Source organism: Embiotoca jacksoni, unplaced genomic scaffold, assembly GCF_022577435.1.
Source record: "Embiotoca jacksoni isolate LCO1_2020_lvr unplaced genomic scaffold, fEmbJac1.0.p SCAF_7, whole genome shotgun sequence".
In the NCBI taxonomy this organism is placed as follows: Eukaryota; Metazoa; Chordata; class Actinopteri; family Embiotocidae; genus Embiotoca; species Embiotoca jacksoni.
In genome coordinates this window covers 2713472-2727171 of record NW_027185425.1, presented here as the reverse complement: position 1 = coordinate 2727171, position 13700 = coordinate 2713472, and the positions used below count along the sequence as shown (strand labels likewise).

Sequence of the window (13700 nt, the reverse complement as noted above, 5' to 3'; positions counted from 1 at the left end):
TGGAACAACAAAAATTTAGGGGGGGGTGACGAGGATGGTCAAGAATGGAATGATTTTACAGAAATCCTTTCGGACATAAAACATGCCCTTCAGTAAGAGCAACAAACCAAGGAGGTTTAAATAAATAACCAAACCATTTTAAATGTCACCAGTATTTTATTCTTTTTTTGAAAAACAAACAATGTCATAAAAGAATTTGGGGTATTGAGGGGTTATACGACTATGTAAGGACTATTTAACAAAAAAAAAAAAAAAAAAGAAAAAGAATTTTTACAATGGGAAACATGAGAATTAGCTACGTAATAAATACAGTCTTTTTTTTCTTTTCTTTTTTTAATACAATACAAGTTGGTGTGTTACAAGAGCAGGGCCTCATTGGGGCCACAAGTAACATGCAACACCGTATTTCTACTTAACCTGGCAGGTCAGAATCTTAAACATGACCAAACAAAAGTGGCGAGGGGAATGTTTCGAGCAATACACACAGTACAGGCTGAAATATGACAACCAAAAAAAAAAAAAAAAGGCATAAAAAGTTCACAAAGTCCAGAAATCTTGTGTTTCACTGCACGTATCCTCTCCTCGTGTGTGTCCAGGTCTTCCAGGCGTCCTTGTTAAGTTGAATAATCCTGCAAAAGGACGGAAGACAAAAGAATTAGAAAAATCATTTAAGTGAACACAGTTAAAGCTGCAATAATTAGTGGATTGAGAGAACTCGTTGTCATATTTAAGTAAGAATGACAAACATTTGCCGTTCCCAGATTCTCAAATGTGACGATTTAATGCCTTTCTTTGTCATACATGATGCTAAACTGAATTTTTCAGGTTTTAAACTAAAGCAAAACATCTGAAACTAAATTATAGCAATTTTTTTTTTTTTTTTTTCAAATATAAACTTCTTGGGAAAATTATGTGCAGATTAGTTGTAATATTTGTTACGTGCAGCCCAAATGATGGTGAAAGAATTGAACTTACAGCCCTTGGTTTCTTGTTAACCTTCATGTCAAACCTGAAACAAAAACAAAGTAAGGCTGAGTTAGATATTACCACATTACGAGCTCGGTTCTGATGGGAATTATGCTGAAAAGCGATGCCACTACAGTGCCATGAAGTAGCCTTCATAAAAAAAAAAGAAAAAACAAGCCCATAACAAGAACACCAAATGGCCGTGTGTTTGTTCTTGTTTGTACACAAACCTCTAACCAACGCATCTTCTGACAAGCAGCCAGCAATGTTTTTATTCATTGCTGGAGCTGGGGAAGCACACTTGAAATGAAATCTGGTGTAGAAACGTATGAAAACACCCCCGTTAACAAGCAAGAGACTCTAAATGAAGTTCAGAGTGCCGGATGCTGATGTGCATTCAAAAATCAAAGAATGAAATGTAGAAAACATGCAGTAAGACTGAATAATAATAATAATAATTTTAAAAAAAAAGCAGGCTTCAACTCAAATTCTAAGTCAACAGAAGCAGACAAGAGTGCAGGGGGGGAAAAAAAATACGTGGAAAAAGTTGAGGATGGGGGTTTACAGCAGGCAGGATGTAAACACCACAGGAAGTAAAATTCAGACTTACTCAAAGTCATAATCAAACATGGCAGAAGGACTGGGGGAGCAGCGTCAGGGGAAGGAAGAGAGCAGCAGCTGTTAGTTCACCAACCTGAGCCTAAAGCCCTACGAGTACACAACACTGCCGTCCAGACTTTAGAGAGCGAGAGCACCGCTTCATCGCAGTGTGTTAGCGGGAGCAGCTGCTGCGTTAATATGTAGTTAGAGAGACACTGAAGCCTGAGTTAAGAAAAAACAAGTTGTCATGTGGAGGGCGATACACATTAAGGATGGGAGATCCTGTTTGTACTGTGTTTGTATAAACAGCATTTCCAGTCATTTAACTAGTTTGTTCACTCAAACTAACTTTTTTTTTTTTACCTGTACTTTAGACATCTTTATGCTTCTAGATATCCTTTGAGTGGAAGAGCTGAGACTGTATATAACGAGGCCGCAGCATGCAACAAAAGGCTGAAAATCACATGGAGACATTTCTTCATGTTAGCCCGTCACAAGTGAAAAATATCGGGCGTCACTGTGTTAAGTTCACTGGACCAGCGGCGAGCTACCATGCAAGGACCAGGACGAACCATCAGGAACTACTGGAGATCAGTGTCTTGCTCAAGGGAGCTTTAGACATGTGAAAGAGCCTGGGATCAAACTGCCAACTTTACACACCCCAACCACCCGATCATTCAGTTGTTGTTGTTGTTGGTTTTTTTTTTATCTTAAATTAACAGTCAGACGGAAGGTGAACATTAGTCCTCAAAACAAAGCTCAGACACACCAGGAGGCATCTTCATTTACAATTCATGGTACCAGAATCTAGCCTGCAACAAACACAGCTTTTAATTCAGCCTGTAAACATGCTGTCCCCCCCCCCCCCCCTAATAACCTGGTTTCTCATGTGCATGTAAACATACTGAACAGCTGTGAAGATTCACCACTTTCATTAAGAAATCCCGAAACTGTATCAGATTAAAAAGTTAATTAACCCACCAAGTCTTGTATCTGGATTTTATACCTGTGTCTGTTTTTGTTCTTCCTCTTCTTGTGGCTCCCGTGATGGCTGCCCGAGGAGGAGGACGAGGCCGCCTTCTGAGGCTTTAGGTCCTGCAGCGCCGAGTCCACGTCCTCCGTGTCCTCCTGGCTGGGTTCGTTTTCTTGGTTCTGGAGATCCGGAGAAGTGTCGCTTTCTGTGCCGCTGCCCGCCTCGCCTGGAGAAATCCAAACGACGGCACAAACTCGAGAGTCGGAAAATGACCACAGGAGGAGGAGGAGAAAAACATTTCCGACGCCGCTTTGTTTGGAAAAGTTACAAAAAAAAAACCAACTCACGCTTTTCATTCATGTGATCTGGTATACCACCGAGTGCACATACCGCCTGCCAATCAAAAGATAGCAGTCACATTGGAGTTTCTAGAGAAAGTAACAATCAAAATATAGAAAGAAAGAAAGAGGGCGACTTACCGCGACCGATGTGACTGACGACTTGCTGAATAAACGCTCTGCTTCCTTGAATTTCCTATTCCTTCTATCCGTCTTACTGTTGGAGTTCCTGAAAGGATTAGAAAACAAATATAAACAATATTTTAATCAGGAAACAAACTAAATTACAGGAGATCATTCCTGCTCGCTGCAATAAGACTGTACAATAACTCACCTCTGGCAAAATCCATCACACAACAATAACACTGTTGACTGTTTCTTGGTTGTTTGTATATAATATATATGGATATATACTGTACTGTATATACTGTGCATTTTATATTTTTTTACTGCTATTTTACTGCTATTTTATTGCTTTTCTATTATTCTATTATTATCTTATTGCTTCTGTATGCTGCTGTAGCGAAAAAATTTCCCCTCGGGGATTAATAAAGTAAGTAACTACCTAACCTAACCTAAATTACCAAACTGTGATTGTTTCAAAATTCCATTATATTTTTTTAAATACTTTTTTTTTTTTTAAATTTGCTTTTAGCAAATCAAACGTTTTGAATCTGAACATGAAGATTCAATCCCTGTAAATCTTCCGAAACTACCACACCTTTCGGAGCGGATAAACGTTCCCCCTCAACATGTAAACCTTACTTCTGGTTGGTGAGGTATCGGTCCCATCCTCTGATGATGTTACCATACATCTGGGTGTCTTCTAGGTAGCTGCCCTCGAATGCGTATATTTGTCTTTCCAAGTTCACCAGCGTCTCCTGTGACAACGAAGAAACCAAATCAAACCCATTAAATGTTGGACATGTGAATCTTGTTTGTTGTGTTTTATGCAACGGCCTTATCCCGCCAGAAAAATCTTCACTTACATCTTGTTCAAAGAAGATAAAATTCCTACATGAAACAACATTATTTGGTTATAGATATAACATTTATTCAAATTTATATTTTAAAAGCTTCCCTTTGTAATGCTGTCCAATATGTATTGAGCCAAACAAACTGTACTGTGTACAGATTTAAACCAGGTAAAAAGTTTGTGATGAGAGTCAAGCCAGAGATGACGTCATGCCGGTTTCAACGTAGCCCCGTGACGCCAAAATATCGCGAGAACTTCAAGCAAACCGGGTGGCGGCTAATACGCAGCGATGCTAACTAGCGAGCATTTTTCGGCTGCAGTCGTGCAGGCGGGTATTAAAATGTCATATTTTAAAAATAAAAAAAAATGTTTTAAGAGGAAAAATACGAGCAAAAAAAAACAACAACCCCCCCCCTGAGCTTTACAGCTCAAAGTAGCAAGTCGACAAGAAAGCCAAGTTAGCAGGAGCTAGCCGCCAACCGCTGTTTACTAGCGTCAACACGGCGGGCCTCAGCTCGCAGCGTCGCCCGCTTCAACTTCACCGTTAACTTCTACTTCTACTTAATAAAAACCACCGAGTTCGCCTTTTTTTTTTTCTTTCTTTTTTTTTTTTTCCACCGCGGACTTACGGCGAGTTCTTGTTTCCTCTTCACCAGCTCGGCGAGCTCCCGGCGGGTATCCGGGATTTGCGGCGGAGTCGCCTTCGCGTGCATCGCCATGATGGATCGAGGTTTTGGAACAAAACAAACGCGGGTGCGTTTTTTTTTTTTTTTTTTTTTTTTTTTGGGTGTCACGGAGCGCGCGAGCCGCTTCCCGGTAAATTTCGCCACCAGATGGCGGTAGAGCCTCGCGCTTATGACGTCGCCTTGTTTTCACAACGCCATAGCAACGGCCATAGCAACCTGCGGTGGGGGGTGGGGGGGAGGGTTTCAACATGGCCTCTTCAGATTTAACGTCCGCAGCCACTTTCTGCTGAAACGAGCGAAGGGGGGGGGAAGGCAAGATGTACCGGGGAATTAGTAAAAGTGAGTTTTTAAGTGGACGCTTTATATACATTTTTTTTTTAAGATCAAATTGAGACTATGTGTGACAAAACGCTTGGTGTGTTTTTTATTTTATTTTAATTTGATATCTTCTATGTACCAGAAAGTAATCCGGGTTACACCACTTCACCTTCAATACCGACGAAATACCAAAAGGTGCTGCCAACACCTCAGGAAAAAAAGAAGGGGTTTTCATCCCAGGAAAAGAGGTTTTCTTCACTAGTCCGTCTGGTAGGGAATTTAACTCAACAATATCACTGTAAATTAAAAAAAAAATTAAAAAAAATGATAGTGTAACATAATAAAACTGCATGTTGTTTTTTTGTTTCAGAATGAAAATCCTGGACCGGGCAGCTATGCCTGTATGTTCAGCGCCGAGGTCAACAGTCCCTCCTTCTCAAAGAAAGGCACCGCGGGCTTCGTTGCACACGAGGTCAGGAGGCCGTTTGCACTGATTTCTGCAGACAAGCTTTATCGATATAACGCGTCTTTTTCACACCAAACGTGAAAGAAATGCACAACTTTAACTTCTATCTTCTGTAGTTTTTTTTTGTTTTTTTTTCCAGATCCAAAATTAGTTACCCACACTGCCAGGTTTATAACTTTTTTTTAATGGTTTATATACTTTTACTGTACTAATTGTAGAGACAACAGTAAAAATACTGGAATCTGCAAATAAAGCCATCAACACATGTATGTTTTTAATTGTAGGTTATAGTAACGGTCTATTTTTTTGTGTTAAAAGAAACAGAAACTTGTCAAATACTGTAGTTTCTGCATTTAAGTTTTTTTTAAAAATATTTTTAAATTCTTGGTAGCTTTTGAGCATTATTATCACAAACACTTATACTTAGTTTATACTCTTCTGATTACCTTTGACTTACCATATTTACCCTCTGTTAAATTAACACGTCTTTATCGTGTCGTCCTGTCCGCCAGGTCACCAGGAAGCCACATGGAGACAGCCCAGGGCCAGATAAATACAACATGCAGAGCTCCTTCATAAACAAGTATGACTTCAACACCGGAGTCTCCAGGGTGTTCAGGATGCCGGTGGCTCTACATCTGGATGGTCCTAAGGATAAAACTCCAGCTCCAAATCAATACGATGTATGTGTGTCGATTGGGTGAGCTGATTTGAGCGTGTATCCGTCGTGCTGTGCGTACTATGTCCTTTCCTCCATCCGCACAGGTCGTTTGTAAAGACAGTGCGAGAATTTCCACAGTGGTCGGCACGTCGTCTTTCCTCTCAAAAACTACACGCAGAGTGTTTGGCCCCCCAAAAACTGGGCCGCCACCTGGTAAAATGACCTTTCGCTGTTTGAAGTTTGTCATATTTACTCTCCAAAAGTTGCACTTATAGTTTTAACATTCGCTTCATGAACTTCTTAAAGGCCATTATGAGTTGAGCGACAGATCAATCCAGAAAGGCTCCAAGGCACTATTGTCACCTTTCAAATCAAAAACTCGGAGGATTGCGGCTCTGGTGGACAACCATGTCCCGGGCCCTGCAGCCTACAGTCCCCATCAGATGCCCGTGCCGGTGAAAAGGACCCTCCTGCCGTGAGTGAACACTCAATATTTATCTCTTTGGGAATATGTTTTACCCGGTTGTTTCTTCACGATAGTCTAAACGTGTTCTTCATGTCGGGTGTGTTTGAAGGAGGGGATATTATCCGCCGATATCAAGACCGGTTGCGATTGTTCCTAAGGACCCTCCCTTGCCAGGTCCTGGGCAGTATGACGTAGGGAGCTACGCCCAGCCGTCTAAGCATCCAAAGCCCACTGCTGCATTTGCATCCAGAACTGATAGAACACCGCGAAAATCAAGTGGTGATATAATACCAGGACCAGGTAAGGACCGAGGGGGAAAAAAAAAAAAATGGATTACACAAATCTTAAATAACTTACAGACGGTGGAAGAAAGGAAGCAATACTGAATTGATGTGCTGACATTTTCTCGCATTTGGTGGTCACATGCTAATTTATGCAGCTTTGACTAACACAATTAGGATTAGATTAGATTTACTGTGGGAGTTGATGAAGTTTTGTGTGAGAAATGTAGGAAATTACAGACCTAAGTGTCTATAAATGACAATATTTAATCATAAAGTATCTGTAGTCTGACAATAAGTTAGACCCACTTCTTGTCTTCAACTATCCACATGTTGACTGTCCTTTTATTTTTCAGCTGAATTAGCTTTTTTTTTGTGTTGTTATAGCGCTTTAGAAACATGTATACAAGTATATCAAGTTTAGTTCTCTACAGTCAGAGAAGAGCCTGAAAAAAACATTAAGATTTACCTTTTATTTATTTAACAGTTATGACACTTTTTTGAATAATTTAAACTAGTTTTTCTTTTCTTTCAGCTGGTCCTATTTCAACTTCAAGTTCAACTTCATTTAAAGCCTGTATTTGAAATAAGGAGTCGTGCGCTCGCAGCACAGCGGGAGTATCTCAGGTCGCTCATTTCACCGAGTGTGCAGCTGCGAGCGGAAAATTTATATTAAATCTGAATTTTATTCGAGTATTCTAGTTGCTCATGATATTGCAAGTACAAGAGCATTACGTTTGTCTCTCTCCTTCCAGATTTCTACCACCCTCAAGATTTGTCAAAGCAGTCCTTCTTCTACTGCAACTCCAAAGTCTGGATTCCTGCATGAAGCTTCCTACTCAGACTGCACTGCAGAAATGCACATCCTCACTCAAAGCAGCTTTAACTACCTACATTTTTGAGATCAGCATTTTCAGTAAGTGAGTAGGGTGAAAATTAAACACTTGCAACCATTTATTTTGTATTTTATTAGTTTATGTTCGCCAATAAGATTTAAAAGTGTTCTGATATTTAAGAAAATAAATCATAATCAGTATTTATCCACCGCGGCAAAAACACTTGAAAGGCCGTGTGTTTTATCCTCACCCTGATTTCCTGATGCTGTAATGTGGAGATGATACAACAGTCGGGGTCGGTGCAGCTCCCGGCAGCTGCTGGTCCAGTCAGTGGTTCTCCACAGTAACAGCTGAGGGCTTGAGGTGACACCACTCTGCCAAATGCTGGAGGGCGGGCGCACGGGTGGAGTGGGACTCTGTATGTGAGCAATGTGACCGGCCGGGCGTGAGGCAGGGCTGGTGTTCAACCCGAAAAGACAAATGGACATATCAGTCAGTGCCTTCATCACGCGTTATATTGGGTGATGAAGGTCATGCGTGAATGTACAGGAATAATCGTCTGAATCTTTAGCTCTCTTCGATGAAACCGTTTTTATATTGAGTTTCAGCTCATTGTTTAGCTGCCCGACCCACAACTTTGCTGTTTTGGTTGCCTCTCACAGCTCTCATGTTGTCGTTTTTCATCAGCAGTAGGGGAGCTGTGTATGCCAAGAAACATAAAGATTTTCACAATAATTATATTATATATACTTTTGTCAGGTGGCCAGAAACACAGGATGGTTTTCCAGTCGTTCAGCTAAGCGAACCGCCTGCTTGCTGTACCTTCACAGTTTCCATGTAGATATGTGAGTGATGCCAGTTGTCTCATCTCACTCTCCATACTTCCTGAAATGTCAAGCTTTTGCTCCAAGCCAGGTTTTAAGCCTGGAAAGCGGTTCCTAACATTGACGTGGCAGCTTTGAGTTCACCAGATGCAGCTGTTGATGTGGAAATTAATTTCACGGAGATAAATCTGCTTTGTGGCAATGATCTAACAACGCGGTGCCAAAGACTTGTTATTTATACCTCCTGTTTATTCCATCCGCGGAGACGTGAGATGCGATTAAACCTCGGTGGAAATCAGATGGAGATTTTTCTCCAGCTCTGCAGTTGATAACCGCACCAACTGCAGACATGCCTGACTCTCCCACTGCAGCAGCTGTAGTTATATTCAGACTCTGACTTCACCAGTGCGCTCTCCAAATATGTGTACTCGCCCTGTAAAACCAAACCATTGTGTGCGCTGTGGTTTTACAATGAAAAGAGCATTTTATAACTCTGCTTTCTGCAGACAGAAATGCGCTCTCCCCTCTGGTGAAACGCACTGGGAGGATCCAGACGAATGTCTTAAGTGTAACTGCAGGCATTTTTGCATTAGAGAGGTTTTTAACTGTGGCGCTTTTGTGGTTGTGTGCAGGAGGGGCAATTAACGACATGCCTCTGTGGGTTTATGGGAGTTCCCTCTGAACCTCCCCACGTCTCGGGGAGTTTGCAGGCAGGTATGGACATGCACTACGTTAAAGAAAGTCTCAGTGAGGAGGATCTTTGCTGGAGGAACAGTTCAACACTATTTAGTCACTAAAAACCCTGCCTTATTCATTCAGGTTAGATTTGGCTCCAAATGATACCATGTCATAGCCAGACCTGCTGAAGCGATGCCGCCTGCATCAGAGTGAACAGCTCTGGACTTACGCTTGCTGCTTGGCAGGACGTCAGTGGATTGAAGGCACAATTTGTTCTGCTGTAATTTCACGAGTGTTGCGTTTAAAGACAGATGTATTTATGGAATCATTGAGAATCAGAACATGACATAGTATTTAAAAAACATTCAGGGATGCTACATTATTTTCAGCGGCTTTAGGTTTGACAGACTGAAATACCAACTAACAGCAATGAAAATAGTAATTATTTCAAATATCTGCACTGACTATTGTATTAGTTCTTGGAAAAGTACCGCACATTTAAAAAAAAAATCCAGACTATGACGCGCCAAAACCGGATTTTTTTTTTTTGTTTGTTTTAATTTCATTTGAATCGCAGCAAGTGCCTGAAGGTCAGTGTCACAGCTCACGGTAGTACCGAGGGTAGTTCCTCTCAGGGAGTCCCCGGAACCGTTTGGTCCCAAAGTGCTTTTTGTAAAAACCAAACCCGAGTTAAGTGCTGTTACAGCTCTGTCACCGGTCCTGTTATTAACTCACAGGTGGAGAAGAGGAGCTGCAGTGGTCTGTTTGTGTGTCTGAATGCCATCACAAAGCGCAACAAAGAGTCCCTTCACGGACGTGCTCTGAAAAATAAGGTCATATGTTTACTTTGAGATGATATACACCCCCACCTCCTCCTTCCTTCCGTAACACACGAGCAGCATCTTCTAGAAAAACAGCACAAGTTTGCGGTGCGACCGGTGTCCTAAAGCGCCGCTCGACCGGACGCCTGTTTTTTTTTTTTTTTTTCTTCAGGATGAATAGAAAAAGATATGAAGCAACCTTCTATCGTTCTGCCTTTCCCCCACTGCTGCACTGCATTTCTCAATCCCATTACACCGTCAACAAATCACTCGTAGACTCAACAGCCGAGCCGCCCGCTCCCTCACAGACACCAACAGTTCACAGTCTTTAGTTTTACTGGAGCTGCTTCTCTTAAACTTTCAAACATCGCATGGCAGCCAGGGGATTGATGAGCAGCGTCTCGGCCTCCCACTGGCCATCTTTAATCTCCGTGGTTCGCGTTTAAAGGGAACACGTGAAATCAAAGGCAGCTGTTATCTGATTATCAGTAAGTAGGTAGAAACTCTGCTGAAGTCTTTTGAAGGATGGCTTTGGAGAAAGCTGAGCTGCCGCTTTGGTTTCTGGTTGTCACACGATTCATTTGAATTTTTTCAGAAATGTTCGAGAAATACAAAAGCTGCACTAACGACGGTGAATAAATCTGTATGTAACATCAACTGCAGCCCAAGTCCTGCAATCCTGAGTGTCTTCACCCACCGAAGTAGGTCATGCATGTTTGATGTCTCTCTGGTAATGCTCACATACATTTGGCCTTTGAGAGCGTTTCCGTATAGCTTTGACATCATGTTAAAGTATCTGAGAGCCTCAAATGTGCATTAAGGAAATCTTTATTATGTTGTGTTGTTGTTGTTTTTTTTATACATATATTCTTACTCAGTTCCTTCCAGCTGTCATATCCTGCAGTTTCAAGAGAAATATGATGATGACCTCATCAATGATTTATCAGAATTTTTAATCCAAATGGCCAAAAAAAAGACCACATGGCTGTGACTCTGATCAGACTATTTATAAAAGGGCTCTCTTAAAAAATGAATGACACTCCTCCTCAGCCTGGCAGAAGCCACGATTTTCCTCCTCAAATGTCCACGAGCGAGAGGATGATATGAAAATTGAGCATCACTTTCCAAATGATCCAATTATTACATATAGTTGTTCCTAGGATTGAATGAGCCCAATAAAACTGTGATTTACACCGTATTATATTTCATGCTGTCTTAGTGTTTGTATCCTTGAAGTTTTTATATTTGCGTCCTACACAACTGACCTCCTCTGTCTCCTGCAGTGCCAGGAAGGTCACATGACTTGTTAATCAGCCTGTCATCTTTGCAGCATAGAAGCAATATCATTTCCTTTCACTTTTTATACAAGGAAAAGATGATTCAAATATCCAGTGTTCAACATGTGGTGCTTTACATTTCTATAATTAACTTGTCCATTTATTGATTTATGTTTTCCTTCCGTACTTTAAGTGTAAATACTGCATGTTCGTATATTTACCATTAGATGTAAAGTAAACTCCTAATTAACGTGTGTTTGATTGCTGTAATTACAGTGACGGCCCATCTAATAAACTGTTGTGACAGCTCACCTCACTTCAGGCGGCTCTCAGCTGCTGGAAGTCATCTGATGGGTCAAACCATTCAGTAGTCCAGCAGTTAGAAAGACACTAATGCCCTGTTTTAACGGCTAAAACCGATAAGAGAGCCAGTGTGGTGAATAAACTGTTGTTTGACATTTTAAATACGTCTTTGACAGAGTATTTAGTCTGGCGTTAAGTAGGTAGACAAGTTTCTTCCACTGCACAGCAGTTGGTATAATCCGGTTGTCCGGCATGCAGTTTTGGCTGCGATCAACGACGTCAATTCGCAAGAGGGAGAGTAAAACCGGAAATGAAGCTGAATTGCCTTCAGAATAAAATACGTTTTTCCTCTCCAAAGTAAAATGGAGCAAAGACTTCTTAAACGCTTACATTTAAACATTTATGTAACTGTTAAAAACTTTTTTTTTTTTTATCAGCACTTCTATATAGATACATCATTTAAACAGCCAATAAAAGTGCAAATTCTGCTTTGCTTTGTAAAAACAAATATGGGAAAATAGTTGTATTTTAAGTTTAAGTAATGAAACATAACTACTTGTAATTTTGTGGTATTTATGCTGTCCCGTCTGTTGCGCATCATTGTTTATATTATTCATTACAGATTCTGGTTGATTGACCTGATAACTTTAAACTTTTTTCAAACCTCCATGTACATGTTAACAGAAGCACAGCAGATTGAATATAACATCAAAATTTGTGAGAGTACAGTGCCTGGAAATTGAATAAAAATATGCAGCACACGTTGTCTGACAAAAACTGCAAAGAAAAACAACTTGTCGCAACTAAAGTTCCTGTTTAATATTAGATTATGGTTTAGGTTGATTATTTGATTATTAGAGCAACAACACTAGGTCAAAACTTAGTATGTGCCTGGACCGTGTATGAATCGCGAGAGGGCTTTTAATTTGAAACGACGACTGTAATTTTAAATGGATACAGGAAGTCGTGGCATTTGGCCGACCAATGTGTGCCAGCCCTTTTGTCTTATGAACTCCATTAGACACAGTGAAGGTTGAATTATTGATGGAGGGCATAAGTTCAGCGAGCACGAGGAAGTTTACACACTGACAGAAACGGCACCAGTATGTTGTTGGGTTTTACTGACGCCAACATGGCTCCTCGCTGCTAGCAGTGCCGTTAACATTAACTGGCATGCTTTTCCTGTTTGGGAAGGATTTTGCTCTCAAAGCTCTGCTGCGTCATCGTCGGATTCTGTTTGTAGCCACGCCAGCATTTAGGTTTACGTAATTTTACTTAGCCAACAAAGAAAAGCAAGGCAGGTGAGATGTAGTGCACTCTGGGTAATGGAGTTTATTTAGGGGGGGGGGGCATCATTATGAAACTCCCTGATTATCTGATATGGAGAAAGGAAGAAAATAAATCCGGCAGCTTGTGAGAAGTGCCAATGCCAAGAAGAAAAAGTCATCAAAGAGTAGCATGCTTGCACTGCATACCATAATTTGTAACAGTAGGCTAGTTAGTGGGGCTTTTAACTACATGGCACTGACTTCCTTTGAAGACTGCTTAAAGGAAAAGGCTAGAAAATAATATAGACTATAGACTAGTTTTATCTTGAAAATCCTGACCGGAAATAGTTTTCTTGTTCTCTGTAATTTTACCTCGGGTCGTACTGAAAGCTTTTTATTCTCACACTGTAGATTTTTCCAGTAAAGACCTACAGACCCACTGGTTTGAACCGAGCCTCTGCTTTTAAAAGACACTGACATTTTATTTTTCATTTAACATTTTATAAATTCCCCCCGCTGTTTGCAGCCGGATCCGGTTTTATTTTCACCAAAATAAAAAAAAAAATTGGCCACTTTTTTTTTTTTTTTCCATTCGGGTTGGATTTACAAAGGGCGTGTTTGAGCGATCTGTACCGGGAGTTTCGTCTCCTGTACTTGTACGACTCTGAGGAATGACAGCGACTGGAAAGGGACTGCGATCCGCCTGAATGGAAACAATGGATTATAAGGACCTTGGACATAATTTCGAGGAGAAGCTGACTCTAACAGACAAATGTGAGTATCTTACAGTCATCATGAATATAAATAGGTCATGAAATGCTGTAGAATGAGACTGACAGTAGAGTTATTTGTTTATTTTCACGATACTATTCATTTTTGCTATGATGATAATTCCAATATATTGTTTACATAGTGAAATGCTTGGATTTAAAAAAAAAAAAAAAAAAAAAAAAAAAAAAAAA

General features: G+C 40.6%; 3 protein-coding genes across 9 annotated transcripts in view; 2 read left to right on the top strand and 1 right to left on the bottom strand.

Moving 5' to 3' along the window:
• Positions 1-136: 136 nt before the first annotated feature.
• meaf6 (MYST/Esa1-associated factor 6) lies at positions 137-4600 on the bottom strand. 2 transcript variants are annotated; one of them, XM_069176529.1, is made up of 8 exons: positions 4483-4600; positions 3643-3758; positions 3019-3106; positions 2887-2932; positions 2573-2765; positions 1577-1606; positions 976-1009; positions 137-629 (listed from the first exon to the last, which is right to left on the bottom strand). In XM_069176529.1, exons 1-8 carry the CDS (start codon positions 4570-4572, stop codon positions 615-617), a joined length of 612 nt encoding a protein of 203 aa, XP_069032630.1. In that variant the 5' UTR covers positions 4573-4600; the 3' UTR covers positions 137-614. The 2 variants fall into 2 exon arrangements, with proteins under 2 accessions (XP_069032630.1, XP_069032631.1); XM_069176530.1 differs by lacking the exon at positions 1577-1606.
• Positions 4601-4812: 212 nt separating this feature from the next.
• stpg1 (sperm-tail PG-rich repeat containing 1) lies at positions 4813-8274 on the top strand. 2 transcript variants are annotated; one of them, XM_069176528.1, is made up of 8 exons: positions 4813-4878; positions 5000-5127; positions 5228-5329; positions 5836-6006; positions 6089-6197; positions 6291-6459; positions 6560-6750; positions 7487-8274. In XM_069176528.1, the coding sequence occupies exons 1-8, from the start codon at positions 4857-4859 to the stop codon at positions 7558-7560; spliced, it is 966 nt and encodes a 321-aa protein (XP_069032629.1). In that variant the 5' UTR covers positions 4813-4856; the 3' UTR covers positions 7561-8274. The 2 variants fall into 2 exon arrangements, with proteins under 2 accessions (XP_069032629.1, XP_069032628.1); XM_069176527.1 differs by lacking the exon at positions 7487-8274 and having other exon boundaries at positions 6560-7353.
• A 4863-nt stretch (positions 8275-13137) lies between these two features.
• Positions 13138-13700, top strand: part of map7d1b (MAP7 domain containing 1b) — a 39532-nt gene continuing 38969 nt past the window's right edge. For 4 of the 5 annotated variants that reach the window (XM_069175814.1, XM_069175812.1, XM_069175813.1 and 1 more), the window contains exon 1: positions 13138-13512. In XM_069175814.1, coding sequence (XP_069031915.1) covers positions 13446-13512 — 67 coding nt within the window. In that variant the 5' untranslated portion in view covers positions 13138-13445. The remainder of the gene's footprint in view (positions 13513-13700) is intronic. The other variant, XM_069175811.1, reaches the window with a different exon arrangement.

Coding starts and splice junctions, on each gene's coding strand:
- meaf6 (XM_069176529.1), bottom strand. CDS start 4,572: ATGGCGATGCACGCGAAGGCGACTCCGCCGCAAATCCCGGATACCCGC. Junction 1,607..2,572: donor AAGAACAAAAACAGACACAG/GTATAAAATCCA, acceptor CTGCTCCCCCAG/TCCTTCTGCCATGTTTGATT. Junction 1,010..1,576: donor ATGTTTGATTATGACTTTGA/GTAAGTCTGAAT, acceptor TTTTTGTTTCAG/GTTTGACATGAAGGTTAACA.
- stpg1 (XM_069176527.1), top strand. CDS start 4,857: ATGTACCGGGGAATTAGTAAAA. Junction 5,330..5,835: donor CGGGCTTCGTTGCACACGAG/GTCAGGAGGCCG, acceptor CCTGTCCGCCAG/GTCACCAGGAAGCCACATGG. Junction 6,198..6,290: donor AAAAACTGGGCCGCCACCTG/GTAAAATGACCT, acceptor AACTTCTTAAAG/GCCATTATGAGTTGAGCGAC.